The sequence below is a fragment of the Myxine glutinosa genome, chromosome 10 (assembly GCF_964187855.1).
Source record: "Myxine glutinosa chromosome 10, kmMyxGlut1.1, whole genome shotgun sequence".
NCBI lineage: Eukaryota > Metazoa > Chordata > Myxini > Myxiniformes > Myxinidae > Myxine > Myxine glutinosa.
In genome coordinates this window covers 32,345,518-32,373,410 of record NC_136270.1, presented here as the reverse complement: position 1 = coordinate 32,373,410, position 27,893 = coordinate 32,345,518, and the positions used below count along the sequence as shown (strand labels likewise).

Genomic DNA, 27,893 nt, shown 5'->3' with positions numbered 1-27,893 from the left:
AAGGCAATCATCACCATACTGTGTGAATTTAAATGTACATAAATTTAAACAGGTTTCATGTTTTCGTTTACAAAACTTTCATAAATATTTGTTTTTCCTTCCCTCCATATTTTCTTCCTGGCGAAGCCACAAAATGCATGATTTTGGTTGTAAGAAAAGACATTCCATCAATCGGTAATCATTCATCCAAATATATTACTGTCGCTCATTTTTTAAAGCAAAAATTGTTTACATTCATCTTGAAAATGTGTTCAGCTGCAGTTGTCCTGATTGTCCGCCCATAAGCATGGCAGCGACAAGAAAGCTTTTTTATAATCACATATCGCACTGGGAAAATAACCAGCTAGTTCAGTTTTAACAGTTTCTTTGGCTATACCAGCATTTAAATATTCCATGGGCATTTTTGATAATTCGGGGTGATTGTCACCAGCACTTTGGTCGCAATGCCAAAATTTGCCATAACTGGTCCATAGAGTCCAAAGAAAACACTAACTTGGCACCGCAAATATTTTCATTGTCATGTGACAGATCAGATCAGAACGTGGTGAAAACTCATTGGACGTTTGTTAAAAAATATAATTAACTGTTTTGAATGAAATTCATTTTATCCCATTTGAAAACTGACATAATCATTGAGGAAATGTTTACTTTGTAGAAGGAAGACAACAGTGCCAATATCATGAAGTCAGCCTCAATTCACTCACTCGATTTAGAAGAGAGTAACTTCACTGCGGAACATTTTGCTTTGTCTGAAGAGCGAGACGAGCCCTCTACAAAAAAGGGTGAGCAATTCTTCCCATCACTTCACCCTCATTCATTCTCTCAAGCTTTTTTTTCTTTTTAACTCAACTGGACTATGTCCAGCTGAGTTTTTGTCGACACCCAGTGTCCGTCGTCCGTCTGTCTGTCTGTCTGTCTGTCTGTTGTCTGTAAACAATTCGACCTCTATCCTCTAAAAGTCACAAATATTGATGAAATTTGATGAAACTTGTTATGCAGCATCTTTAAGACATAAACTAGTTTGGGATTGCATTTGGGCGTTGCACGGCCAAAAATGGGCGTGGCAGGGCGGCCATATTGAAAAATCAATTTTTGTCAATCTGGTACTTCCTAATGTAGCTACAAGGCTGAAACATGGTGTGTAGACAGTATGTAACAAACCTCAACACATATATTACGGGTTTTGACGATGTCCGAAAAATGACCTCGTCATGACCTATGACATGACTTGACCCAGTTGAGTTCAGGTTCCCTGGAACCTCTAGTTTCTTTTTGTAGACAAGATCGAGGCTCATGTAAGAGCTAACATTAATCACAAAAAAAACGGACACACAAAACATAAGATAAAGGGAGCGGGAGACAAGATGGGGAGAGAGAGAGGGAGCACACAAGTACAACAGCAAAGAACATACACTGATTTCCTCTCTTCTCCGGATACTCAATTAACAAAACCTGGGATAAAATTCACTTCTGAGTTATATTTACGGGGGTAAATCTCACTTTCTTCCCACAACATTTCTTAGGGTTAGCAGGAATACCTCGTCGATACTCTGACTACCCAGATGCTTACTCAACATGAAATGTTTTATCTATTGGGTCTATAATTTCATTTGCAGCAACAATTATTTAAATATTTATTATCTGAGAGGCTTTCTCTTCAAAACGAGAACCAAACACCTTGAGCTTACCTTTATACAACCCTGAATGAATATACGGAACACCTCCCACTTTCCATACATTTGAAAACCCATCATATCTTAAAATTATTTAAAAAGAAAGGAATTGAACCTTCATCTGCTGGTTTCAAGCTAACCGCATAACCACTCTGGCACTTTTTTTTCATAATAGTTGGACACTGCTAGTTAATACTAATAGTTTAATAGTTTAGTTGGACACGAATAGTTGGACACATGGACACTGCTAGGACTTCCAGGAAAGAAGTTGGTATTTCAAAAAAGTGGATCTGGGGTGAATTAACGGGGGAAGAAAAGATCAATGTTTTGGATGGGGGAAGATAAGAGATGGTGTTGAACAGCTGTTTTAAAGACCTGGAGGGAGGAGTGGGTTGCGGAGGATGCCCAGTCGGCGACTGGCTTTGGAGGCCAGCTTGGAAATGTGGTTTTCCCAGGAAAGATTTGCCCATTGATGGGTCATTGCCCATTGATGCGCAAGATTGGTCGTCACGTCTCTTCAAAGCTGTCCCCGCGCGCACGCTTTCGAAGTTAAGTAATTTTTCACAATTGTGTTTTTGTCGAATCTGTATCTTTCTTTCGGTGTATGTACCTATTGGGGTGACTTTAATAGGTTTCTCGGTGTTGGTTTTTCATACCTGTGTACAGAATCGTCGTTTTTTTCGTATCGTGTATTCTGAGGCCTTTTGTAGTACTAGTAGGCTACCATGTCAGCCCTTGGCTTGAGGCTTTTTTTTGGTCTCAACGGTTCTTCGATCGTGCTGCAAATTACTTTCGGTCTCTGTTTTTCACGGTCTTTTCACCCCATACTTCCTTGTTTTAAAATCTCAAAAAAAAAACCAAAAAAAATATTTTCCTTCTCTGTTCTTATCCGTTTGTTCGTTCTTATTTGTTCGTTCGTTCTTCGACCACGTTGTTCGTGATCATGTGATCACGTTGTTAAAAAATGTTTCATCTGTCCCCTGAAGAACTTTATTTTGTCATATTCTATAACACCTTTTTCTCTCTTCTTCTATAAAAGGATGCTTTCGACTTGCTCACCAAATCTATTCATTCCAAAAAAAAATTCCATCTCTTACAGTGCATCTTTCATTCATTCCCTAAACTCTCCAGAACTCCACCCATCCTTCAGCATCCTTAAACGTATTTTTGACTCGAATGTCTCAAGAAACTCATTTTGCAATAAATGTTCGTTTCCCATTAATCGTACACTTTTCAAAATCCAATCTCACCCCTTCCCTCCAAATCTTCCCCATCACCCATCTCTTTCAAATCTTCCCCCTTGCCCCTCCCCCCCAAATCTTCCCCATCACCCATCCCTTTCAAATCTCCCCCCCCCCTGCCCCTTCCCTCCTAAACTCCCCCCACACTCCTCCCCTCCGAGACTCTCCCTCACTCCTCCCCTCCTAGACTCCCCTCTCACCCCTCCTCCTCAAAGCGTCCTCCCCGCTTCTTCCCCCTTCCAACTTTCACCTTCTTCTCCCTCAACCTTCTGCCTCACTCTTCCCCCTCCTCAAATAACACCTCACTGTGCCTCACCCAATCACCATCAAACCTTTTGTCCGCCCCATTCTTCCCTTTCTCCAAGCTATTCTGTAATCTCTGACACACCTTCAACAGCTCTCCCTACCTCTTCCTCCTCTTCCACATCTTACCCTACCCCTGCCCCCCGCCCCCTGTTCTGTATCCGATGCTCCCCCTTCCTCTTCATTAACGGTATGGACCTCAAACATCCGGGGCCTTCGCTCAAACTTAACTGATCTCTCCATACAGGTTGCTTCTGACAAACCAGACGTGATCTGCTTAACAGAAACTTTCCTCCTTCATGATGTCTCTGATTCCTTGGTATCTTTCCCAGATTACTCCCTCCTCCGGTATGATAGACCTGAGCCTCGTCCTGGAGGTGGGGTTGCTATCTTTATAAAAAAAAAACTCTCTTCCTCACTCGCCCTGCACTGCCCTCTCTCCACCTCACCCCCAGGAATACCTTTGGCTACGGCTTCCCCTTCGCTCCCACCTTTTGTTCATATGTGTGTTGTACCGTCCACCAAACTGTGATGACTCCATCTACATCTCGCTGTCTGATAATATGGACCAACTTCTATCTACCCATCCCAACTCTCTCTTCCTCATATGTGGTCATTTCAATTGTCACCATGCCAGTTGGCTGGGTGTGGGTACCTCTCTCACCAGCCATGACTCCTCAGCAATGGACATCTGCGACTCACTGGGACTGACACAATCTGTCAATTTCCCGACCCGGATCTCAGTCAATGGAGCATCTTCTCTTCTGGACTTGGTTATGACTAACTTCCCTGAAAATGTCTGCTGCTCTTCTTCTGCTCCAATCGGCTCATCTAATCATGTGCTTGTTAAAGTGGACATCTCTCTGACCATTCGCAGAGCCTCCTCAGCGTCGACGAGTCTGGCATTTCACTCAGGCCAACTGGCACGGTCTTCAAACAGCCATCAATCATCTGGACTCGTCTCCCACCTCTACCGCCTCTGACATCAACTCATCCTGGGAATTCTTCCAAAGTAAATTGCTCTCTCTCATGCACAGATTTATCCCATCTCGTCTTCAGTTGTCATACCCTTCCTCCCGTCCATGGTACACGGAATCTTGTGGTGAGGCTGTTGCCCAGAAACAACTTGCCTTCGTCTCCGGGAAAGCAAATCCAATGGAAGGAAATCTCATTTCCTTTACCAAAGCCCGAAACAAGTGTGTGTCCACTCTCAGGAGAGCCAGGAAACAATATCTCTCCTTCCTCAAGACAGAACTCTCTTATCTGTCCCCCTCTTCCAAATCCTGGTGGCGTCTGGTCAAATCTGGTGTTTGTTCCCCCCTCCATCCCCTCCCCCACCTCAAACGGCTACATGGCTGACTCCGCACGTGAAAAAGCTGAATGCCTCAACTCTGTGTTTGCCTCAAAATCTTGTGTCCCAAACCCATCCCTCTCTGTACCCACCATACCCAGTCGTACCCAGCTGCTCCTCGACTCTGTGTCCTTTCCTCCTGACAAGGTGGAAAGGTTTCTGCCAACCCTCGACTCTGATCTGCAACTGGATCTGACGGCATCAGCCCACGGTTCCTAAAATGCTGTTCTTCCGCTCTTTCACTCCCTCTCTCTGTTCTCTTCACCCTCTCTTTTGCTCAAGGTCATCTGTCATCTGCTTGGAAATCAGCCAACATCACCACTTTGCACAAAAAGGTGCAAAAACAGATCCTAGCAACTACAGACCAATCAGCCTTCTCCCAATTATCAGCAAAGTCATGGAATCCATCATTGCTTCGGATATGAAATCTTTCCTCTTCTCCAATGGCTTGATCTCTGATCATCAATTTGGTTTCAGACCTGGTCACTCTACTCTGGACATGCTGCTTCTGCTTTCTCAACAATGGATGGAGGTCCTCAATGCCAAGCAGGAAATTAGAGCTGTTCCCTTGACATATCACGTGCCTTCGATACGGTCTGGCACCCCGCTCTGCTCACCAAACTCTGCTCCTTTGGTATCAATGGAAATCTCCACACATGGATGGCGGACTTCCTCTCTAGTCGTAGTCAACGTGTGGCCCTGAATGGGTTTCTCTCATCTCGTCTTCCTGTTTAGGCTGGAGTTCCCCAAGGCAGTGTTCTGGGCCCTGTGCTTTTTCTGGTCTTCATCAATGATCTCTCTGACTCTCTTGAAAATCCTCTCTATCTCTTTGCTGATGACTCTACTCTCTGTCGCTCCATTCCTCATCCCTCAGATCGGCAGTCTGCAGCCTCCTCACTCTCTGCAGACCTGGACAAAATCACAGATTGGGCAAACAAGTGGAACATGTCTTTCAATCCTGACAAATCTCACACTCTCACGATGTCTCTCCGAAAAGACCGCCGGGACAACCCTCCCATCTACCTTCTCAACAATCCTCTCCAAGAAGTTCTGTTACTCAAGCTTTTGGGTCTCATTATCTGCCATGATCTTTCCTGGCAAAACCACATTTCCAAGCTGGCCTCCAAAGCCAGTCGCCGACTAGGCATTCTCCGCAACCCACTCCTCCCTCCAGGTCTTTAAAACAGCTGTTCACCACCATCTCTTTTCTTCCCCCATCCAAAACCTTGATATTTTCTACCCCCACTAATTTCACCCCAAATCCACTTTTTTGAAATACCAACTTCTGTCATGGAAGTCCTTCGTGTCCTTGTGTTTTATACTTCTCCCACCCCCCCCCCCCCCACCCCCTTCCCACGCGTCCTCCCCCCAAGCCCTCTCCATCCCACACATCTCCAGATGTCCCTGCTCTCAAATGTTGTGTTTGTGTGCTTCCCCCTCTCTCCCCATCTTGTCTACCACTCCCTCTTTTGATATATTTTGTTTGTCTGTTTGATTTGTTTGTGAAATAAATGTTAGCTCTTTCAAGAGCCTCGATTCTGTATACAAACAAAGAAGAAAAAAAAGAAGGAAAAAAAAACTAAAAAATTTGTTGTTACAATATTGTCAGGTGAAGCCCTCGGTTAATACCGTAGGGCCGTGGATGACCGAACGGCTTTACTTGATGCGACGATCAATTACGGATTCGACTATAAAAGCACGGGCGGAAGAATGAAGAGGAAGAAACGGCAAGCGCGTACCTGTAGCGATCCGACGGCAGCTCCGATCCTGGAGGAAATGAACTCAAAACGGACACAGGATTTTGGAATGAAAGAAAATAATACAAGGGTTTATTTGCAATTATTAGTTGGACAGGAAAATAACGCGCCGGTAAATAAATGTCCTAAATAGGGACGTCCCCACACCAGACTTGACAACAGGACAAAGGAGATGAATTAAATAAAAGAATTGTCGTGTATTTGTGTGAGATGTGGTGCGTCTTATCTGTCTGTATGGTGTGTCCATCGTCCAACGCGGCTATGTCCGGCTCCGATGCTGGCGCGAAGAAGCCTCCGTCCGCCTCGCCCACGCTCTGCTCGGCCCTGAGCCACCCGCTCAGCGGCCTCATCTGCTCGCCCCTCGTCGGTCGCACACGAGGTCCCGTTCGCTCACAGCACCGAGCCTCTCTCCCAGCACCAGCCTTGCTCCAAGCACCAAAGCACCAAAAGCACCACGAAGAACCAAAAGCACCACAAAGGTTCAGGGAAGACGCCAACGACCACCAGGGAGGAACGCAGGGAAGAAGAACCAGTGAAGCCGATCACCAACGCGTGAAGCACAAGCACAGACCCAGGACGAAGAGCCTCCAACAAAGAACTCAGAACGAACAGACCAGCACAAACTGACTAAAATGCCTGCGAGCGTGACGTTTTGTCAACCCGTGGTCTGACGTGAATTCTGGCGCGTTACCAATCCGTCCCTCTCATCTTTGTGATCTTTCCCACCTTTTCACGTCACTCGCGCTTGTCCTCCAACTAGCGACCTGTTTCTAAATGGTCGTTTGGCGCCTTCTGCCCTGATTGGCCGAATGTTTGTGCCTTCCACCTCAACAAATCACACGTTCCCTGGGCATGGCTATAGCCTGCCCTGCCCGATGCTCGTAGCTCGGCCAGCTGGTGGTGTGGCTGGCTGCGGCCCCATGCGGCGGTGCCCCGATCTGCGCTCCTGTCTGTTTTCTTCCAAAATCTTTTTGTAAGGGAGGGGATTTAATTAATGTGTGCACTAAGGGACCCATCTCAGTGTGTATATGAGTGCTTTGCCATAATGGACACTGGATTGGCGACAGAGGGAATGACAAACAAAGGAATTTTATCCATAATCCCTGCACTCCATTGCACGCTTTCCACATCCACTACGACTTTCACCGACATCCGGGCTACACATAGAACTTATTACAGGTATATTCCCTCTCACGACAATCGAGCACCGACCGACTCAGACCTACCTGGCTCTAGATATTCCTCTATCCCCCCCCCCCACACCCGCCCACCCCCCGACATAACAATATCATTTACAATTTATATTGAAGCCTATCATGGTCGTATCGTAATCTTCAAACTGCACCAGAATCGTGGCAATATCAATTTTATAAGATATTTCAGACAAGCCAAATCATTCTCTCACAAATTGTTGACTGCAGGCCGAGGAAGAGTGTTCCATCAGCTGAATTGGGAAAATAAAGCAATAAATGTCAGCAGAGGAAGACTAAACCACCTACAGTTCACAGATGACATTGTTTTAATATCGAAAATCGTTGTGGAAGAGTTAAATTTGGTGAATAGAAATAAAAATGAATACAGTGAAGACAAAAATCATGTTCACCCATTGTTCAAGAAAACCCAAAAAAATTTTTAATCCCATCGTGGACTGCTAAGCCAGTCCATTTTCATGGGGGATATTTTCACACAAGCCTTAGTTTGAGTTTCTGGAGACCACTTTGGCCCACAGTACATAAATGGGCTAACCTCTAAGTTCCGAAGTTAAAAAAAACCTCAACTTCAGTTGGCCTTGGCACAGCTAATTGGCAAGCCAGCCAAACTAGTGCCTGTTGTTGTGAAAACTTGAGATCTGCCTACAAGTCATTCCTTTTGCGAATATTAGAGCGGGATTGAATCGGCAGCCATGTCAACAACAATATAAAACAGAAATCCTTGACACCCCTCAAGTACTTGCTCACTTGCTTAAGATCCCTATCCAAGCCTGACAACATATGGAGTCTCTTGAGGAACTTGCACCACTTTTGTCTGTCTTGGGCCCACTGACCGATTGCAGTCCAGGTGGTTTCTAGGTCCCTCAGCTCCTTCTCCACTGTATTCGACCAGGTCTGAGTACCGAACATCTGAGTATACCTACTCCCCCAAACCCTTCCTGTTACAATGAACATAGACCCTCGATTCATAATCTTGTCGACATCTCATGTGCCCAAGTCATTGCACATGACATCATGATTGTTGTCTGCTGCAAGTAATCTCGCACTCCATGTTGTTCGTGTTGATTTTCAGTCCGACTTGGAGGTAATACTCCTGGAGCCATTTACTCTCTCTTGTGAACTTCCCTTGGTGACAGATAGCAAACAGACATCATTTGCAATGCTGAGTTCCTCCAGATGGTCACCCTGAGACCAGTCTGTGCCACATCTGGCATGTTCTGTAGTCCTCATTAATACCCAGTCCATTGCAAGTGGAGACAGCATGCATCCCTGTCTGACTCCTGTACATCTTAGCACACTTAACAATTATTATTAACCCTTCCCCCCTCCCCCCACACAGCGGGAGACGAGGTTTGCAATTGTGTGTGTGGTGTGTGTGTGTGTCGAGGCCATAACTTTTTTTTACCATTTGAACTTTTGTCATAATTTTTTTTTTAAACCTTTATTATGAGAATATGGATAAAATAATAAAAATGATGAAAAAAATGGGTCAAAATGTCAAAGGGCAAGAGGATAGTGACTATAAATAGCCCTAATTAGCCCCTCCAGAGTGTGTCAAGTGTGAAACGCCCCATTTTTTTTTTTCATCGTTTGTGTTTCTTTATTCATTTACTTACAAATTGAGCATCAGTGAGATTGTGCAGGCCATAACCTTTTTAAAACCAATTGAGGTTTTGCCATCAAATCTTTAACAAAACTTTATTATGAGAATAGGGAGAAAACAAATGAATAAAATGTACAATTTTTTTTCACTGTCGTTTTCATCAAGTTTAGTTTAAGTACAAAGCGGAAACTTTAGGATGGCATTTTGAGATTATTTATAGTTCTATATTTGCTGCTCCGTGCAAATGATGTGATACTGCACCTCACGTTATATTAGTGCCAGACAAGAGTTTGGTTCTGGGTTTGCTGGTTGGTAATTTTGATGAGTTGAACTTGGATGCATATTCATCCGCTTATCTCTTGCCAGTTGCTAGACACCCAGAAATGTTTAGCTTTTTTACAATTTTTTTTCACTTTCTTCGATACAAAAGCTAGTATAATGCACACGATATTTCACTCTGCTTATGAGCAAGATCATGTGTCAAATCAATGAGTTTATGGTGAATTTATATTGTCTTCATTCACAGGTGAAAACGATATTCTGATTCATTGTGATGGCATTGATGGAGAAAAGCAGAAACTCCTCTTTGAGGGTATTTTGCAGCATAGTGTTGAGTTGTTTACCCTCAAACGGAACACCATGCTACTGACTTGCCAGACTGCTGAAGGTAGGTGCTCCACCACCAATAGGTTTTTGGCAAATGTTTTCAAAAATGTTGTAAATTTTAATTTGTGTGCCCTATAAAATACTGCTCAAAAGAAAGCACCATTTCTTAATGATTTATATCTGAAACATTATTCTTTTTTGTATACTAAGTCGAGGCTCATGTAAGAGCTAACACATAGTAGGACCACCTTCAGAGGCCATTTTTCCCCGCAGAGCAGGGGGTTGGCCTTTTTCAGGCACCATGGTCCCCTTTTTTAAACAATGTTTTACAGCCGGATGCCCTTCCTGCCACCAACCCTGTTAGTCGCCTCTTGCGGCACACAGGGAATTACCAGTGAACTGGTACTCAATTTGCCGACATTGAAGCATGACAGGCTGAGTCAACCCCCATGGCATTAATTCAGCGATAGACCGGGATTGAAGGTGCTGGCTTGGGATCCTAAGATCCTGGGTTCGAAAACCCAGGATCTTAGGATCCCAAGCCAGCACCTTAACTGCTAAGCCAACACGAGCACCCGAACCGCACATAGAACATATTGTTATGGTTCTCCGCCGCCCTTCTTCCCCTTACCAAGGGGGGATTAATCCCCTTGTCCTTTCTGGGCTTGACGGAACCGAGAGACTTGAAACGCCTCTTCCGGGCAAAACGCAAGTTAGGGTTTCGGGACCAAGTCTCGCTTGTACCTAAATCCCTGCGCCGCCACGGAAGCGAGGAAGCAAGCCTCGCACGAGCCACGTGTGATTTGCATACGCCGAGCGGATTGAGTACCACGTTGTCCGTGCAGTCTTAGTAGTGGAAGCCAATTCGAGCGGTTTTATTCATACCACGCTTATTCAATGAGGAAATCATGAGGACGATCGAATGGAAAAGGAAGAACACGGGTTTAATTATTATTCCCACACGTATGTACAATGATCAGGACGCAGAGACACAGAGCAGCACTTAGTCAGTCTTATCGTACTTCCCAGACTCGGGCCCGTCACAATGTTCATTTCACACAGGGAATTGCAGATGGGTTGATGTTTCAGCCAAACGCGTCGACGTGGTCGTCCAGGAATGGCCCCGTTCGGCTCTCCACGGTCCCAGCACGTCCCGCGAAGATGGCAGGAGGCAGTGGAAGGAACCTCGTAGTGCGTCTCCCGCACAAAGCAGCTGATGAGGTAGAACGGCAAATACGCGTCTCTCAGCGCGGCTGGCGGTTACACAGCCGTTATCACTCACGTGACTTAATGCACTGTACGCGGCTCGGCCTCCAGCTCAACTGAGCGTCACTTTATAACCACGTGTATTCCGGTTCATGCACGTGTTTCTTCACCCACGTATCTCCCAAATTTCTTTGACGCTCTCAACTCCTGCTCGTCAACTATTCCACCTGGTTGTTCAGTGCGCGCGAGTCCTCTGATGCTCAGTCCTCTGTTCAACGAGTCCTCCCGCGCTAGTCCTTTGTTCAACCAGTCCTCCCAGGCTAGTCCTTCTCGCGCGAGTCCTCCTGGGGGCTTTGCACGATGGGTTATATAGACACGCCCCGAACCTTCTTGAACCCTCTCGAACCTTCCAACCACACCCTGTGACGCAGTGCTGCCGCCACAACCTCAGCCTTGATTGGCGGCTCGTGCTTACCGCCAGCTCTTCTGCCGCCCTCATTCGGCTCCGCCCCGACCCTCCTAGGCCTGCCTCATGTTAATTCGCCCAAAATGAACCAAAGTCAGCGCAAAGGGGCATGAGGCTAGGGAGGCTGGATAGTCAGTTGAAGTAGGACCTATTCTCCTGACACTACTCAACGCAGAACTAACATAGGAAAAGGACTAAGCTCACAAATACTAAGAGATAACTACACTATCGCGAGGCTACATGTTGCTTGTGTGACTAACTATGAGGGGGAATTTTAACCTTTATTATACTGACTGTACAAAACTCAAAACCACAACAATATAATAAAGAGTGCAGGAGACAAGAGGGCGAGAGAGGGGGTATTTGGTAGTTTTCCTGATTACACATTATTCACACCAAAGTTGCTCGGTACAGGCCCGTCCGTTATATTTTTCGTGTTAATTTTTTGAAAATTTAAAATATTTTTTGTATAAGTTTAGCGTTGTGCCTCATAAGTATATAATGTGCATAATATCCCCCGATAGCGTTTTTGAAAACTTTTGCACATTCATTGTAAATGATAAAACATCAGCGAAACACGTGTGACTAATTTGATTGTTGCATGCATGTGTAATCGCGAGTCAGTTAGCTCCGAGTTTGCGCATATATGCGCACACCATTCTCTCGTGTCAGCGGTTCTGCCACAGATGCCCTCTGGAGGTTAGTGCAGGAATTCCCATTTTAGCAATAACTCATTCACAGATATCATGGGATATTTATTGTTCACCAACTAATCAGGTGAAATACCAACGTAGGATAGACAACTCAAAAGTATGTGCGCTACCTCTGCACCTTTTTGTCTTTACCCCCAATACGCAAATAAGACAATTTTAACATGTAATGAAAACTTCAGATGTGATCACTTGCTAAGCAAGCAGTTGTTATCGAGCATTATTTTGAAGGAACAGTTATCCACAATTGGACAGTTATGGATGGATTCAGATGAAACTTGGTGGGTCGGTTGGGTGCGTGACAAGGACCAATTGGTTCCATGTTGGTGAGGATCCGGATGCGAGATTTATATTTTCACGTGATTCTTCACCATTGATTGGGCCAAAAACGATATATAGCACAATATTTCAAATGTAGGTCAGTCCCATGGAGTCACGATAGTCCTTTGCTGAAGAGTCATGGCAGGTGAGAGAGGTGCCAACACCAAGCCAAGTGGCATGTTGACAATTGAAATCACGACATATGAGGAAGAGATAGTTGGGATGAGTGGTTAAAAGTTTGTCCATGTCATTTGAGAGAGAGATAAAGATGGAGTCATCACTGTTGGAAGGACGTTACAACACATAGACAAGCATGATTTGGGAAAAGAGGGGAAGTCGTAGCCAGAGGTACTCCTGGGATTTGGGAAGTGTAATAGCAGTGCCCACGAGAGAACACGGGACAACAAGAGAGAACAAGGGACAACAAGAGAGAACATGAGAGAACATGAGAGAACATGAGAGAACAAGGGAGAACAAGAGATAACAAGTGAGAACAAGAGATAACAAGTGAGAACAAGTGAGAACAAGAGATAACAAGAGATAACAAGTGAGAACAAGAGATAACACGTGAGAACAAGAGGGAACAAGTGAGAACAAGCGAGAACAAGCAAGAACAGGCTAAAACACGAGAGAATATATGTAACACCTTTGTTTTTTAATGTAACCTTTATTTGGGATCAAATGTTACAGTGGCTTGACGTTTACATCTAACATTGGTGAAGGCATATCTTTCAACGTGTCTGTGTCAAATTCTCTTTTCGAGTTAAAGTCTTTGGTATGACTCGTCCAGGATCGAAATCGAACCACCAACCTCACAGACTGAGTAAACCCTCAAACCACCACCGTTTTGCTGAAGGAAGCATGTGCTACTGCAAAATATCCTGAAGGTTAGGAGTATTCGCCTGGTGTTGGCTGAACAGTTAAGGTGGCTGGCTCAATATCATAAGGTCCTGAGTTCAAAACCACTATTGGAGTTCCTGATGAGTCATTAAACCTTTGATACATAAAAAGCTAGAACACTGTTCAATGTTCATATAGTGTTGTATATTCTTCTTTTATTTCTCATTTTATTTTGCTTTGTTTCAGAAGTTAATACAATTCTAGCAACTGGCAAGTACAAGATTGATGGAAAGGAGCTTCACATTGAGGCTCTGAATGGGTCCAGCTTTGACATTGATGCTTATCATGTGAAGCTGGAAGGTCTGGATGAAAACACACCATTAAAATTGGTCACATCGTTCATAGAACAGAGCAGTGGATGCAGTCACCTCGACTTTAATGTGGATTATGCGAAAAATGGGAAAGCAGCTATCATTACTTTTCTTCAACCTATTGGTGAGAAATATTGTACAGCACAACACTTTGTATGAACTTTGCAGCAGACTTGGCATGTGATGTTTGTTTTGAAACGCTTTGCTGTTCTTTTTCCTGATTACTTGAAAATGTTTGAACTTCCACTTCCGGTTCCTCCGGTGAGGTCGTGTTCTTCCAAGCTCTCCACGTCATCATAGTTAAATATTTTCCCCTTTGTGTTTTTGCCAAATATCTACTGTTTATTTTTATGTGTATGTGTCTCCTGTGTGTTTATAGTTAGATCTCGGTTTGTAAATCGTGCATACCTGTGTGTAATAGTCGTTTTGTAAACGCTGCGTTTGGGGCCTGGTCCCTCGAAGCTTCCCTGTCTCCTCTGTGGTTTTTGTTGTTTATTTACGTTCATTCTTTCACTGTATTTCCTTTTTCTTTTCCCGCCATACTTCCCCCCGAACATCTTACCCTTTGTTTAAAGTCTTAATACAAAAAAAAAAAAAAAAATCTTAATAATAATTTCCCTCTCTCCTCGTGGCTTCTCTCCCCAGACCGCGACCATTTGTTGTCCCACCTCGCCCGTTTTCTCTCCTTCCTCCATATCTCAATCCTCTCCAGCCGATACGTTTCCAATTCTAGTTTTCACCATACTCCTTCAACCTATCTCATTCTTCCTCCACTTTCACCTAACCTTCAAACAAAAAAATATATTGTTACGTGCTCCTCCCCGACCCCCTGGTCGCGGTGTACCTCCGAGCCCCGAGAGGAGTCACGGCAGAAAAATGTGTTATTCTGTGTCAAAAATCAATGGTGAAACCACACCAATTGTTACTAACAAACAAATATTGTATTAAAAATCACACAAGAATAACAGTACATCAATGATAGCATTCAAAAGTACAATCAACATATATCTTATGATGGTACCATCAGCTAATATCAGGTAACTCACTGTGCTACAAGTAAGTGAAAAAAGAACATTCCCCAATGTCACTATATTTCCGTCTTCGAGCTCAAGTTGATCCCCTCCAGCGATCGTCAGAAAGATGTCGAATCCAAACCCGAATCCCGTTCAGATGACAGGCCCAGTCACGCCGCCAAAACTGCACAAAGGCGTACGCGGCCAAGGCGGCAGAAAAGCGTCACGTGGCCAAGGCGGCAGAAAAGGGTCACGTGGCCAACAGCTGCGAAAAGGCGCACTCAAGGCGACTGGGAAATTCACACCCTCGGTAATGAATGTTTTACCGCTCCAAATCGGCGAACCTCAGGTTTGTCTTCAAAATCCGCGTTGCACACACACATCCCAAATAGACATCTGAATGGTGAAAATGGCTGACGCAAAGCAAAGACCTTTCGCAATGAGCAAAGCGCGCGAGTCAAAATGGCCGACGGCTCGTACTTGAGACGTAATGACACAACGATGATTCCTCGGAATCCAACGCCAAACCTGACACGCAGGTTGATCAGTACAGCGATAACAACCCTATCGCAGGAATCCCTTTCCAGGAAACCCAAAGTTCACTCGTGACTCTTGCTCGACAACATTCGCTCAGGACAAAGAAACGACTCGCTTCTTCTCCGACTTCACTCGCTATGCCTCCTTTCTCCTCGTCTTCTTCCGGTTTTTCGTCCGGTTCCCGATCCGGTTTCCTGTTTCTTTTAACATTAACTTTTAACTTTTGAAACTAGAAATATCTTTGCCCTTTAAATGACAACAATAATAATACATGGAATCGGAAATATTTACAGTGGATGCAAACCACCACAACGGAAGTGACGAATCCATAACAATATGTACAAATAATTTAAAAAGTTGGCTCCTCCTCCCGTACTAATACAATTGCTTATACACCTCCCTATTCCTTCGTTCTCTGCTCACCTGGCTGTCAATCTTGTATTGTTCTGTTCCTCCTTCTGAACCTGTTCTGGAATCCTTCATCCCCCTTCGCCCTGACCTCAGGGAATTTTCCCAGATAGTTTTCACGGTTTTGTTTTAAAATGTTTAAACTTTCCCCTGCAGTGTTGCATTCTGTTGTATATTATAACACGCTTTTCTTCTTCCTCTTTAAAAGGCTGTCTTCAATTTGCTCATCAAATCACTCCATTTAAAAAAAAAAAATTCAATCTCTTACAGTTCTTCCTTTCGACATCTTACTACAATTCACCAAATGTCCCTCCGTCTGTCTGTCCGTCCATCTGTCTGTCCATTCGAAGGTACCGCATAAATGGCTGAACCGATCGCAACAATATTTTGGGTGGGTAATCCTGGGATCTCCTGGAGTAAAATAGGCTATATTGTTTTTCCAATTTCAGCTTTGCCTCCAGCATTTTCAGGTTTAGACTCCCGTATAACGTTCTTTTCCCGGGTGCCGCATAAACGGCTGCACCGGTCGCTGCACAGCTGCACCGATCAGACTCCAACAACCAAATCGAATCGAATCGGATAAGCTAACAGATCGCTGTCTCCATCGATCTTGCCAAGGCCGTAATACCTATCGGCTCAAAGTCCTTTTAACTGTTGACATGGTAGTTTTTACAATGAAGGAAACATGTATCGGGAGTACATACGACATAGCGATTGTGAATGTGACAGCTCTGAGGCATCTTTTGCTTTGCATCGCAGTGACGGTGAGCACCAACATGGCGGCTGTGAGATTAAAATCTGGCTTCAAGCCCCCTCACCACCCAAAGCCTTCAACCAGACATATTAACACGCTCCTCCTCCTTCATTCCCGTTCTTCAAAGCAAAGTGGTAAAAATTGTTGTATCGCCATTATATATAACTAGCAACGGTACCCGCCCTAAGGGCGGGGCTTAAATTGGGGGGGGGGGGGCGTGATTTATATAAACATCCGTTAAATATCACACGCAAATCATCAAAATCTGAACAGTATTTTTTTAAATTTCAATTTCAAAAAAACCACATCACTGTTCATATCAGTAAATATTATTCCATGGTGTTTCAAATCGTGATATCAACTGTACGCTCTTCTTTAGGAAAAAAAATGGAATGATTTTGTACCTCTTCTTCAGCTTTGAACTTCAGGATAGACGACATTGCTGATAAAAGTTCCTTTTCTCTCTTTGAAGTTTTTGGAAAACATTTTTATATTGTCACTGCTGCAAACGCGACGCCATGGCATTATTCAGTACATTCATTCATTCATTTAATGATCATTAAACATTATTCTTACGCTCATTAAACGTTCATTAAACATTAAACGTTCATTAAACGATTACGAAAATAAAAACGAAAAGCATTACAAAATTACGTTCATACCGTCACATCAAACACTACCGTGAACGCAAACATCATCACAAACGTTACGTTACGTAATTCAAACCGTGGACACATGGAATATTGGAGAGCCCATTGCCCAAACGATTTGTCTACAAATACTGTTTAGATTTTGATGATTTGCGTGTGATTTGATTTAACGGATGTTTATATAAATCGTTTAAAATAAAATAAAAATGCCTTCAATTTCTGATATTTTGCCTTTTCATTTGGGCCTCCCAATTGAAGCCCTGCCCGCAGGGCTGGTACCAATGCTAGTTCTCTAAACTCACCTTCATTCCACCCCTCCTCTAACGTTTTCAAAGGGATCTCTGACTTTGCAATAAGAAACTCATTTTGCTCATGTGATTTGATATCACAAGAAACTCATTTTGCAATAAATGTTTGTTTTCCATTAATCGTCCAACACTTTCTAAAATCCCAACTCACCCCTCCTCTCCTAAACTCCCCCCCCCCCACCCCTCTCCTCCTAAACTACCCCCTTGCCCTTACACTCCTAGACTCCCCCTTTACCCCTCTCCTTCAAAACTTCCTCTCACCCCTTTCCTTCAAAACACCCCCTCACCCCTCCCCTTCAAAAGTCCCCCTCACCCATCCTCTTCAAGTCTCCTCACCCTCCATTTGTCTCCAATTCTCCCCTCTCACCCCTCCTCCTCAAATCTGCCTCCTTCCCACTTCCTCTCACTTCCAACTCATACCTCCACCTCCTCCAACCCTCTTCCTTGTTATGCCCCCCACCCTTAAAAAAAAAAAATCACTGCACCTCATCCCATCACCATCAAACCTTTTGTGTGCCTCATCCTCCCCTTTCTCCTAACTCTTCTGTAATCTCCAACACACTATCAACAGCTCTCCCTACCTCTTCCTCTTCCTCTTCTTACCCTGCCCCTCCCCTGCCCTCCCCTGTCCTGTATCCGATGTTCCCCCTCCCTCTTCCTTCAAGGTATGGACCTCAAACAACCGGGGCCTTCTTTCAAACCTAATTGATCTCTCCTTACAGGTTGCTTCTGACAAACCAGACTTAATCTGCTCAACAGAAACTTTCCTCCTTCAAGATGTGTCTGATTCCTTAATATCTCTACCTTGTTACTCCGTCTTCCAGTATGATAGACCTGAGCCTCCTCCTGGTGGCGGGGTTGCTACCTTTAACAAAAACTCTCTTCCTCACTCTCATTGCACTGCCCTCTCTCTACCACACCCCCAGGAGTACCTCTGGCTGTGGCTTCCCCTCCACTCCCACCTTTAGTTCATTTCTGTGTTGTACCGACCAACAAACAGTGATGACTCCATTTATATCTCACTGTCTGACAACATGGACCAACTTCTGTCCACTCATACCAAATCTCTCTTCCTCATATGTGGCGATTTCAATTGTCATCATGCCAGCTGGCTGGGTGTGCGTACCTCTCGCACCAGCCATGGCACCTCAGCAAAGGACTTCTGTGACTCAATGGGACTAACACAATCTGTCAATTTCCCAAACTGGATCTCATTGAACAGAGCTTCTTCTCTTATAGACTTGGTTATGACAAACTTCCCTGCAAATGTCTGCTGTTTGTCATCTGCTCCAATTGGTTCATCTGATCATTTGCTTGTTAAAGTGGGCATCTCTCTGGCCATTCTCAGAGAGCCTCCTCAGCGACGACGAGTCTGGCATTTCACTCAGGCCGACTGCCATGGTCTTCAAGCATCCATCAATCATCTGAACTGGTCGCACATCTCTACTGCCTCCGACATCAACTCATCATGGGAATTCTTCCAAAACTCTGGTGGCGTCTGGTCAAATCTGTTTCTGGTGTTTGTTCCCCCTCCATCCCCTCCCTTACTTCAAACGGCTACACAGCTGACACTGCATGTGAAAAAGCTGAATGCTTCAACTTTGTGTTTGCCTCAAAAACTTGTGTCCCTAAACCCATCTCTCTCTCTGTACCCACCTTACCCAGTCGTACGCATCTGCTCCTGGAATTTGTGTCCTTCTCAACTGACAATGTGGAGAAGTTTCTGTCAAACCTCGACTCCGATTCTGCAACTAAACCAGAGAGCATCAGACAACGGGTCCTAAAATCCTGCTCTTCTGCTCTATCACACCTTCTCTCTGTTCTCTTCACCCTCTCTTTTGCTCAAGGTCATCTGCTATCAGCTTGGAAATCAGCCAACATTACTGCTTTACACAAAAAATGTACAAAAACAGATCCTTGCAACTATAGACCAATCAGTCTGCTCCCAATAATCAGTGAGGTCATGGAATCCATCATCGCTTCGCATATCAAATCCTTCCTCTTCTCCAATGGCTTGATCTCGGGTCATCAATTTGGATTCAGACCAGGTCATTCTACTCTGGACATGCTACTTCTGCAGATGAAAAATTGGTAAGAGACCGAGGACCCTGCCGGAATGTACTTTTTTAAAAATCGGCCATTTTGGACAAACATGGCGGCCGAACCACGTGACCGATGACGTCATCATTATTTGTTTTCTAAACAAATTCCTAGATTATGCTCAAGAAATTGCATCTTGATCGGATGAAGTTTTGTACTTGTCAAATTATGACATCATAATGGAGGCACCTATGACAACATTATTAACATATTTTATTCCCCATGGAGAGTTCTTTGCAATGAGCCATGTCTCAATTCTTTCTACTAGGGCATGCCCGTACTATATCTATATCTAAAATTATATCCCCCCCCCCTCTATTTACATGAAATGGTTTGGTCCAAAGCGAACGGCTTGCGAGTACGGTGACAATCCCCCCCCCCCCCCCCCCTCTATTTACATGAAATGGTTTGGTCCAAAGCGAACGGCTTGCGGAGTTTGGTAAAGAAAAGAAATCGCCATAGCGTGCCCAAACGCGCAGGAAAGCGAAAGAATCGCAAATTTAAGGAAATGCCCGTACTTCCGTAAGGAAGAGAAAAAAAATGAAAAGGAAAAACATTCCAAACCGCGAGGGAAAACAACACGGCACGTCGACACAACAACGTGTCCTGTGATTGGCCGTACGTGGCTGCCAGTAGCTGCCCCCCAAAAAAAGCTTTCACCGTCCGGCGACTGAATTTAAGGGGAAAAATAAAACGCTCTTCGCTTAAAACAACGCCCTTCGCTCTGACTGAATTGGGACAATGTTTTTATGTTTTTAATTGAATTACTATCCGTAATGGCGCACGCTCTCACGGGAGCTCCGGAAGGTCATATATCGCAGTTACGATGAATCGCAAATTAGTTTTTATTAGTTTTATATTAGTTTTAAAACATAGTTTAACGCCAACATAGCTTGCAAACGTGAAATAAATGAATACGCTCTCAAATGTGCCATCCGAGGCAGAGTGTGTTCGCCACGTTCGGCACACGCGATAGCTCGCTGCTCTCTGATTGGTTGAATCGTGTTTTGGACATAGCTCGGTAAGTAATTGTCCGATTAATATGAAACCTTGAAAAGGCACATCCTCGGGTCCCCAGCAATATACCTGGCAAGTTTAAAGTATATCGGACCCGTGGTTGTCGAGAAACAGCGGTCACAGACAAACAAACAAACAAACACACAGAGATTACTGGAATTATAGATAGATTCAGCACTTTCGGAGATATAGAGGTGCAAAGTTTTTCGTTTTTTTCAAGATGGCGGCCGAACCACGTGACCGATGACGTCATCATCATTTTTTTTTCTCCACCAGTTTATGCCGAAATGGCGGTCAAGAAATTGCATCTTGATTGGATGAAGTTTTGTACTTGTCGAATTATCGAAATATGATGTCATAATGGAGGCCTTGGGCCGAGAGAGTTAAAAATTGGGCACAGTCTATTTATTCCAGGGCAAGACAAATATGTGTGTAAAGATTGGCGATTCTATGTGCAATGGTGTAGATGTAGTACTGCATATAGACAGACAGACTGACCAACCAACCAACATACTTGTCGGAATCTTTTCCTGCAAGTAACAAACAGACAGACAAACAGATGAAAAATCGGTCAGAGACCGAGGACTTGCCGGAATGCACTTTTTTATCAGCCATTTTGGCCAAATATGGCGGCCGAACCACGTGACCCGATGATGTCATCATTATTTGTTTTCTAAACTAATTTATTCTTCGATGATGCTCAAGAACTTTCATCTTGATCGGATGAAGTTTTGTACTTGTCAAATTATGACGTCATAATGGAGGCACCTATGACATCATCATTAACATGTTTTATTACCCATGGAGAGTTCTTTACAGAGCCATGTCTCAATTTTGTCTATTCAGCACTTTCGGAGACAAAGAGGTGCAAAGTTTTTCGGTATTTCCAAGATGGCGGCCGAACCACGTGACCGATGACGTCATCATGTTTTTTTTTTTCTCCACCACTTTATGCCGTCATGTCGCTCAAGAAATTGCATCTTGATTGGATGAAGTTTTGTACTTGTCGAATTATCAAATTATGACGTCATAATGGAGGCCTTGTGCGGAGAGAGTTAAAATTGGGCACAGTCTATTCCAGGGCAAGACAAATATGTGTGTAAAGTTTGGCGATTCTATGTGCAACGGTGTAGACGTAGTGCTGCGTACAAACAGACAAACAAACCAATCAACATACTTGCCGGAATCTTTTCCAGCATGTAACAAACAGACAGACAGACAGGGGTGAAAACATAACCTCCATCTACCTTTGGTGGCGGAAGTAAAAATTGAGACATGGCTCATTGCAAATAACTCTCCATGTGGAATAGCATATGTTAATGATGATGTCATAGGTTTCCATTATGACGTCATAATTCGACAAGTACAAAACTTCATCCAATCAAGATGAAATTTCTTGAGCATCATCTCGCGATAAATTGGTGGAGAAAAAATATAATGATGATGTCATTGGTCACGTGGTTAGGCCGCCATATTTGTTTTAACACAGCCTTAAAAACCACTGAAAACATGTCCTGGCGAGGGTCTGCAATCTCTGATTGCTCTTTCTCGTTTATTGTATGTGTTATGGGTCCGTTCATGTTTTCGTGTGTAATGCGTTAGCTCTTACACGAGCCTTGACTCTGTATACAAAATATATATTTTAAAATTCGAAGATTTTTCAAGTATATTGGATTTTTTCAAGTATTGTTTGCTTGTTTTTGTTTGTCTGTCAATCTGTCTGCTTGCTTGTTTGTCACTCACCTTCAAGTCACAATTGTAAACCTATAATCATGAAAAACTACTAAGCTGTAGAGGTAGTCACAACTGAGAAGCCAACTGATTTTAGGTCAAAGGTCATCTTGAGATCAAATTTCTAAAATCGTTATTTTTCATCCGATGGACTTCAAAAATTTGAAACAGCATCTGCATATTGATTCACTGAATTGGGAAACCAATTATTTTTGAGGTCAAAAGGTCAAAGGTCAACTTATGGTTGAACTTCTAAAATCATACATTTTTCTCTGAAAAATTGTCAATTTTCATCCTTTTAACTTGGAATTAAACAGCAATTGCATAGTGCCCCACTGAATGGGGAAAGTAACTATTTTTGAGGCCAAAATGTCAAAGATCAACTCTCGGTCAAACGTCTAAAATCATCAATTTTCATCTGAAAAATTATTAATTTTCATACGATTAAACCGAGCTTTGATTAAGATTGTCAACTTAAATCTTAATGATTAAATCTTAATCTTAATGCTGGGCCCTGTGCTTTTTCTGGTCTTTATCGATGATCTCTCCGACTCTCTGGAAAATCCTCTGTATCTCTTTGCTGATGACTCCACTCTCTGCCGCTCCATTCCTCTTCCCTCAGATCGGCAGTCTGCAGCCTCCTCACTCTCTGAAGACCTGGACAAAATCACAGACTGGTCAAACATGTGGAACATGTCTTTCAATCCTGACAAATCTCACACTCTTACTATGTCTCTCCGAAAAGATCGACTGGACAACCCTCCCATCTACTTTCTCAACAATCCTCTCCAAGAAGTTCTGTCGCTCAAGCTTTTGGGTCTCACCATCTGCCATGATCTTTCTTGGGAAAACCACATTTCCAAGCTGGCCTCCAAAGCCAGTCGCCGACTGGGCATCCTCCGTCGGGCGAAGTCCTTCCTAGGCACACCTGAGTTCCTCACCACATACAAGGCTTTCATCCGCAGCTCAATGGAATACTGTTCTCCCCTATGGGCTGGTGCTCCTGCCTCACACCTGGCTCGGCTTCACGCTGTTGAATCCAAAGCTTTCAGAATCATTGGAATCTCCCGCGATGAAGCTATCTCTGAGGGCCTTTCACTCACTCACCGCAGGCAGGTAGGTGGTCTTTCTGTCTTCTACCGACTCCTCTCCGGCCTTGCTCCCCCAGCTCTCTCTGTGCTCTGTCCCCCAAATATTCCTACAGGTCGCACAAGATCTGCCAGCCACCCTCTGATGGTTAAACTGCCGAAATCTCGGCTCTCTGCTCACCTTCACTCTTTCATTCCTCTTTTCTCCCGCCTCTGGAACAAACTCCCACACTCACTTCAATCACACTCCTCCCTCCAGGTCTTCAAAACAGCTGTTCACCACCATCTCTTATCTTCCCCCATCCAAAACCTTGATCTTTTCTACCCCCACTAATTCACCCCAGATCCACCTTGTTTGAAATTCCAACTTCTTTCCTGGAAGTCTTGGCAGTGTCCATATGTTTTATACCTCTCCCACCCCCCCCCCCTTCCCATGCCCCCCCCCAAAGCCCTCTCCCTCCCACAGTTCTCTCGATGTCTCCATGTCTCTCGGTCCCTGCTCTCAAATGTTGCGTTTGTGTCCTTCCCCCTCTCTCCCCATCTTGTCTACCGCTCCCGATGTTATTTGTTTTGTGTGTCTGTCTTTCTGTGTGATTAATGTTCGCTCTTTCACGAGCCTCGATCTTGTATACAAAAAATAATAATAATAATAATATTTAAAAAAATGGACACTTTGATGTATCCATGGCAACTTTGTTCAATGTGTGAGTATGACACTTCGTCCTCCTGTTAAGTTTGGTTGAGATTGGATAATTATCGACCAATTGTATTGCGGTCAAAAATCCTCAAAAAGACAGACAGGCTGTCTGACGATTTGGATTATGAAGACACCAAATTATTTATTTTGGTATTATTTACTATGAAGATGATTGGCAAACTGATAAAGAATTGGTGTTGTGTTGATCCATGCCTGCACTTGTTTTCCCAGCATGGAAAGGTTTTCAAAAGGCCTGCTCAAGTAGAAAGCTCCATAATCGAGATATATTGGCGACTCCAATGCAAATGACAAAGTGGTTGTTTGTAGAAGGACTTCCAAGCAGCATCACCATGGCAGCTCTACATCAATATTTCCAAAGAGAAGCAGAAATCTGTGGTGGAGATATCAAGAACATCTTAATGACAAAGGACAATCAAATGGCATATCTGCAATTTGACAGCTCTGAAGGTAAATTTAAATCTCAAAATGTTATTAATATTTTGTTTTGAGATGTTCAAATGTGAACTGAAACCTTCCACGAAACTCAATGAAAGAAACATTTTCCTTCCTCAATGAAGGAAACAAGTGTCGTGCTCTTAATTTTTCGAATCATCTTCTTGGCTTTATTCCTTTTGCTCTCAAGAACTGCAAGTTGCACACAAAAATCTTCCATACGAAACTTTTCCATTTCAGCTTTGTTTGTTTTTTCAGTTTATTACGACACTCATGCACGACGTTTTAATTATTATTCGAAATCCCTTTCTACATAGAGCTGTAATTTTTATTTTTATGATAATTACCTCCACCACGGAAGGTTTACAGAGGTTATAAAAGGTGGACGAGGTTATGTTTACCTTCTGACACCAAAGGTGGACAGAGGTTATGTTTTCACCTCTGTCTGTTTGTGTGTCTGTCTGTTTGCCTATGAGCAGGATATCTCAAAAGATTATGGATGGATTCAGACAAACCTTGGTGGACAGCTTGGTTAGCTGTGTGACAAGGACGAATTGGTTTGATGTTGGAGAAGATTCGGATCTGGATACGAGATCTGGATTCGGATCGGGAAGTGATTCTTCGCTATTGAAAGACACAAAAATGATACAATACTGTATAACACGACACCTCAAAACATTATGGACAGATTCAGACGATAATTGGTGGACAGGTTGGGTGTCTGCCAATGACGAATTGATTCGATTTTGTTGAAGATCCGAAGACTATAATTTTTAAAGTGATTCTCGCCATTGAGAGCGAGGTCCAAAAACGATATATAGCATGATATTTCAAAAAGTTATGGACGGATTCGGACAAAATGAGTGGATGGACGAGATGGTTAGGTGACAAGAACAAGTTGATTAGATTTTGGTTAAGGTCCGGATGCAGATCTCGCCGATCAGTGGGATACAAAACATCAACTGTTCAGCCCGTTGGGCAATGTAATAAGATGAATCCAAGTCTCAACTGAGGAGATGACCAGTTTTAATGAACAGCACAGCAAGCCACGTCACTCGGCCTTCACGTTGCAGTCAGGGTGGGGCAGCAGTCAGGTTTTTCAAGCTGATCATTTCCAGGGGCTTGTGGTCACTCTCGACAACGAAGGGCCGACCGGATAGGTAAGTGTGGAAGCGTTCGCACCCGAACACGACGGCTAGCATCTTGCGCTCAATGTTGGCATACCGTTGCTCCACCTCGGAAAGGCTCTTTGACGCGAAGGCGATGGGCTTGTTATCTTGCATCAGGCAAGCCCCAAGGCCTTTTGTGGAGGCATCGACCTGTAGTATTGTGGATTTGTGTGGGTCAAAGTAGGTTAGGCAGGTCTCTTGGCAGATGGTGTCCTTGACCTTTTCGAAAGCCTGGCTGTGGCTGGCTGTCCATTCTAGTTGCTCCGATTTCACCAGTTCCCGAAGGGGGGCTGTTAGATCAGACAGCTTTGGTATAAAGGGGCCCATGTACGTAATGATACCAAGTGCCTTGCGAAGTTCACAGACGTTTTTCGGGTCCGGTAAGCTCTGGATTGCGTCCACTTTTCCTGGGTCTGGGTGGGCACCTTGTTGGTCAAAGATGAGACCAAAAAAATGAATCTGTGGCTTTTTGATGCTGCACTTGTCGCTGTTGAACTGCAGGCCGAATCAGGCAACTGTTTTCAAGAGGTGGTGAAGGTTTCGGTCATGTTCTTGCTCCGTTTTGCCGTAAACGGCAACATCATCAGCAATGCCGATGACACCTGGGCATTCCTCAAGAAGTTGGTCCATCTTGGCTTGGAACACGTCCTGGGACATCACCAGTCCAAACGGCATTCGCCGGAAGCAGTAACGGCCATATGGCGAGTTGAAGGTCATGAGCAACTGGGAGGGAGCATCGAGCTTGATTGACCAGTACCCATTTTTGGCATCCAGCTTGGAGAAAACCATTGAGCCTGCAAACTTGTGCGTCAGCTCTTCAAGCGTGGGAGTACGGTGGTGACACCTCTTGATGGCACTGTTCAAGTCCTTCGGGTCCAGGCAAAGCCTACGTTTGCCGTTTGCTTTCCGCACATAGGTGAGGCTACTGACCCAGTCTGTAGGCTTGTCGACCTTCTGTATGATGCCCTGTCTCAGCATTATGTCCAGTTCTGACCTTACTTCGTCTATCATCTGGATGGGGCATCGACGTGGTACATGTATTACAGGGGGCACATTGGGGTATACCACGATGCGATACTGGCCTGGGAAGTTTCCAATGTTGTCAAATTGGTCTGGATACGTGCTCAGCAGGGCGTCCAACGTGTTAACTGGCTTGTCACCCGTGCAGTTCTCCTTCACTGAGCAGTGCAGGGTGAGGAGTTCAAGGTCCCAACAGGTGGGCAGGCCGAGGATTGTGGGGCCAGCGGCCTTGACTACGAAGAACTCTGCATCGACCCACTCGGTATTCCTTTTCTTGCAGGGGACGACCAGGGTGCCAAATTGCCGAATTTGCGAGCCATTGTAGGCCGTTAGTATTGTCTGGGGTTTCTCCTGAATACGACCAGGTAGCGGCAGCCCAGAGGAGTCCACATTTTGGGGATACATTTGTCTGTATATCCGAAGGGGCAAGGTATTGCCCTCTGCCCCATTATCGACCTTGACTCTCAGGGAGTGAACACCAGCTCGGTCAGGTAGTGAAATGGCCAGGTCCGTGAAAATCTCTCGCCGGGAATCCATGGTCTGGCTGTGGGTTTTGATGGTGGTGAAACTCAACGTGTCGCAGTCCCCGTCGGGGTCTTCATCTCTCCCCAGGGTGTGGATGGGCGTTTGGGCGAAGGATTTGTGCCCTCTGGTGTCTGGGCGGGTTGTCTGCCGGCCTTGTTCTTGCCTCGCTCTTGAGAGACAGATGGCCTTCCAGTGGTTTTGCTTTCCGCATGCCTCACAGGTTGAGCCCCATGCTGGGCATCGGTTTCGGGGCTGGGGTGGACCGCTGCCACCATGTAATAAGATGAATCCAAGTCTCAACTGAGGAGATGACCAGTTTTAATGAACAGCACAGCAAGCCACGTCACTCGGCCTTGTATCTCTCACCCGGTCTGCCAGCCCCCGCGCTCCTTCGCATATGCCACGCCCCCCGCTCACATATTCATATGACAGGCAATACCGTCTAGAACAGTGTTTGTCTGTCCGTATGTCCCCAGAAGGGTACACCAATCAGAGCTGAGGATCTGGTCACATGACGGGGAAGCATTTTGTAACCATTATAGTTGCATATTTTACGAAAAGGAAATATAATAACCTTCTGTGGAACGTTTTGGGTTCCCAGCTGGTGTTGTAAGGTTGGTAGTAGGTTTCAGAAATTCCTCAATACAATTATGATTTTGAAATGCAATCGACACAGATCTTGCTCCCGAATCTGGAAGTGAACAGATTATGAAGGTTCGCTGGTTTTATAATATCTCAATATATATCATCATTTAACATTTTAT

The 27,893-nt window shown here is 44.4% G+C and overlaps 3 protein-coding genes across 4 annotated transcripts in view; 1 reads left to right on the top strand and 2 right to left on the bottom strand.

Annotated features, from left to right (window-relative positions):
• LOC137434428 (potassium/sodium hyperpolarization-activated cyclic nucleotide-gated channel 4-like) overlaps positions 1 to 27,893 on the bottom strand; it is a 317,160-nt gene that overhangs the window by 106,990 nt on the left and 182,277 nt on the right. The window lies entirely within an intron of this gene.
• Positions 1 to 27,893, bottom strand: part of LOC137431555 (UDP-N-acetylglucosamine--dolichyl-phosphate N-acetylglucosaminephosphotransferase-like) — a 48,293-nt gene that overhangs the window by 2,285 nt on the left and 18,115 nt on the right. The window lies entirely within an intron of this gene.
• The window catches only part of LOC144894105 (uncharacterized), a 29,157-nt gene continuing 1,943 nt past the window's right edge, over positions 680 to 27,893 (top strand). The window contains exons 1-4 of the mRNA XM_078786186.1: positions 680 to 782; positions 9,666 to 9,806; positions 13,535 to 13,783; positions 24,194 to 24,430. Of these exons, the coding sequence (XP_078642312.1) occupies positions 680 to 782; positions 9,666 to 9,806; positions 13,535 to 13,783; positions 24,194 to 24,430 (730 nt within the window). The remainder of the gene's footprint in view (positions 783 to 9,665; positions 9,807 to 13,534; positions 13,784 to 24,193; positions 24,431 to 27,893) is intronic.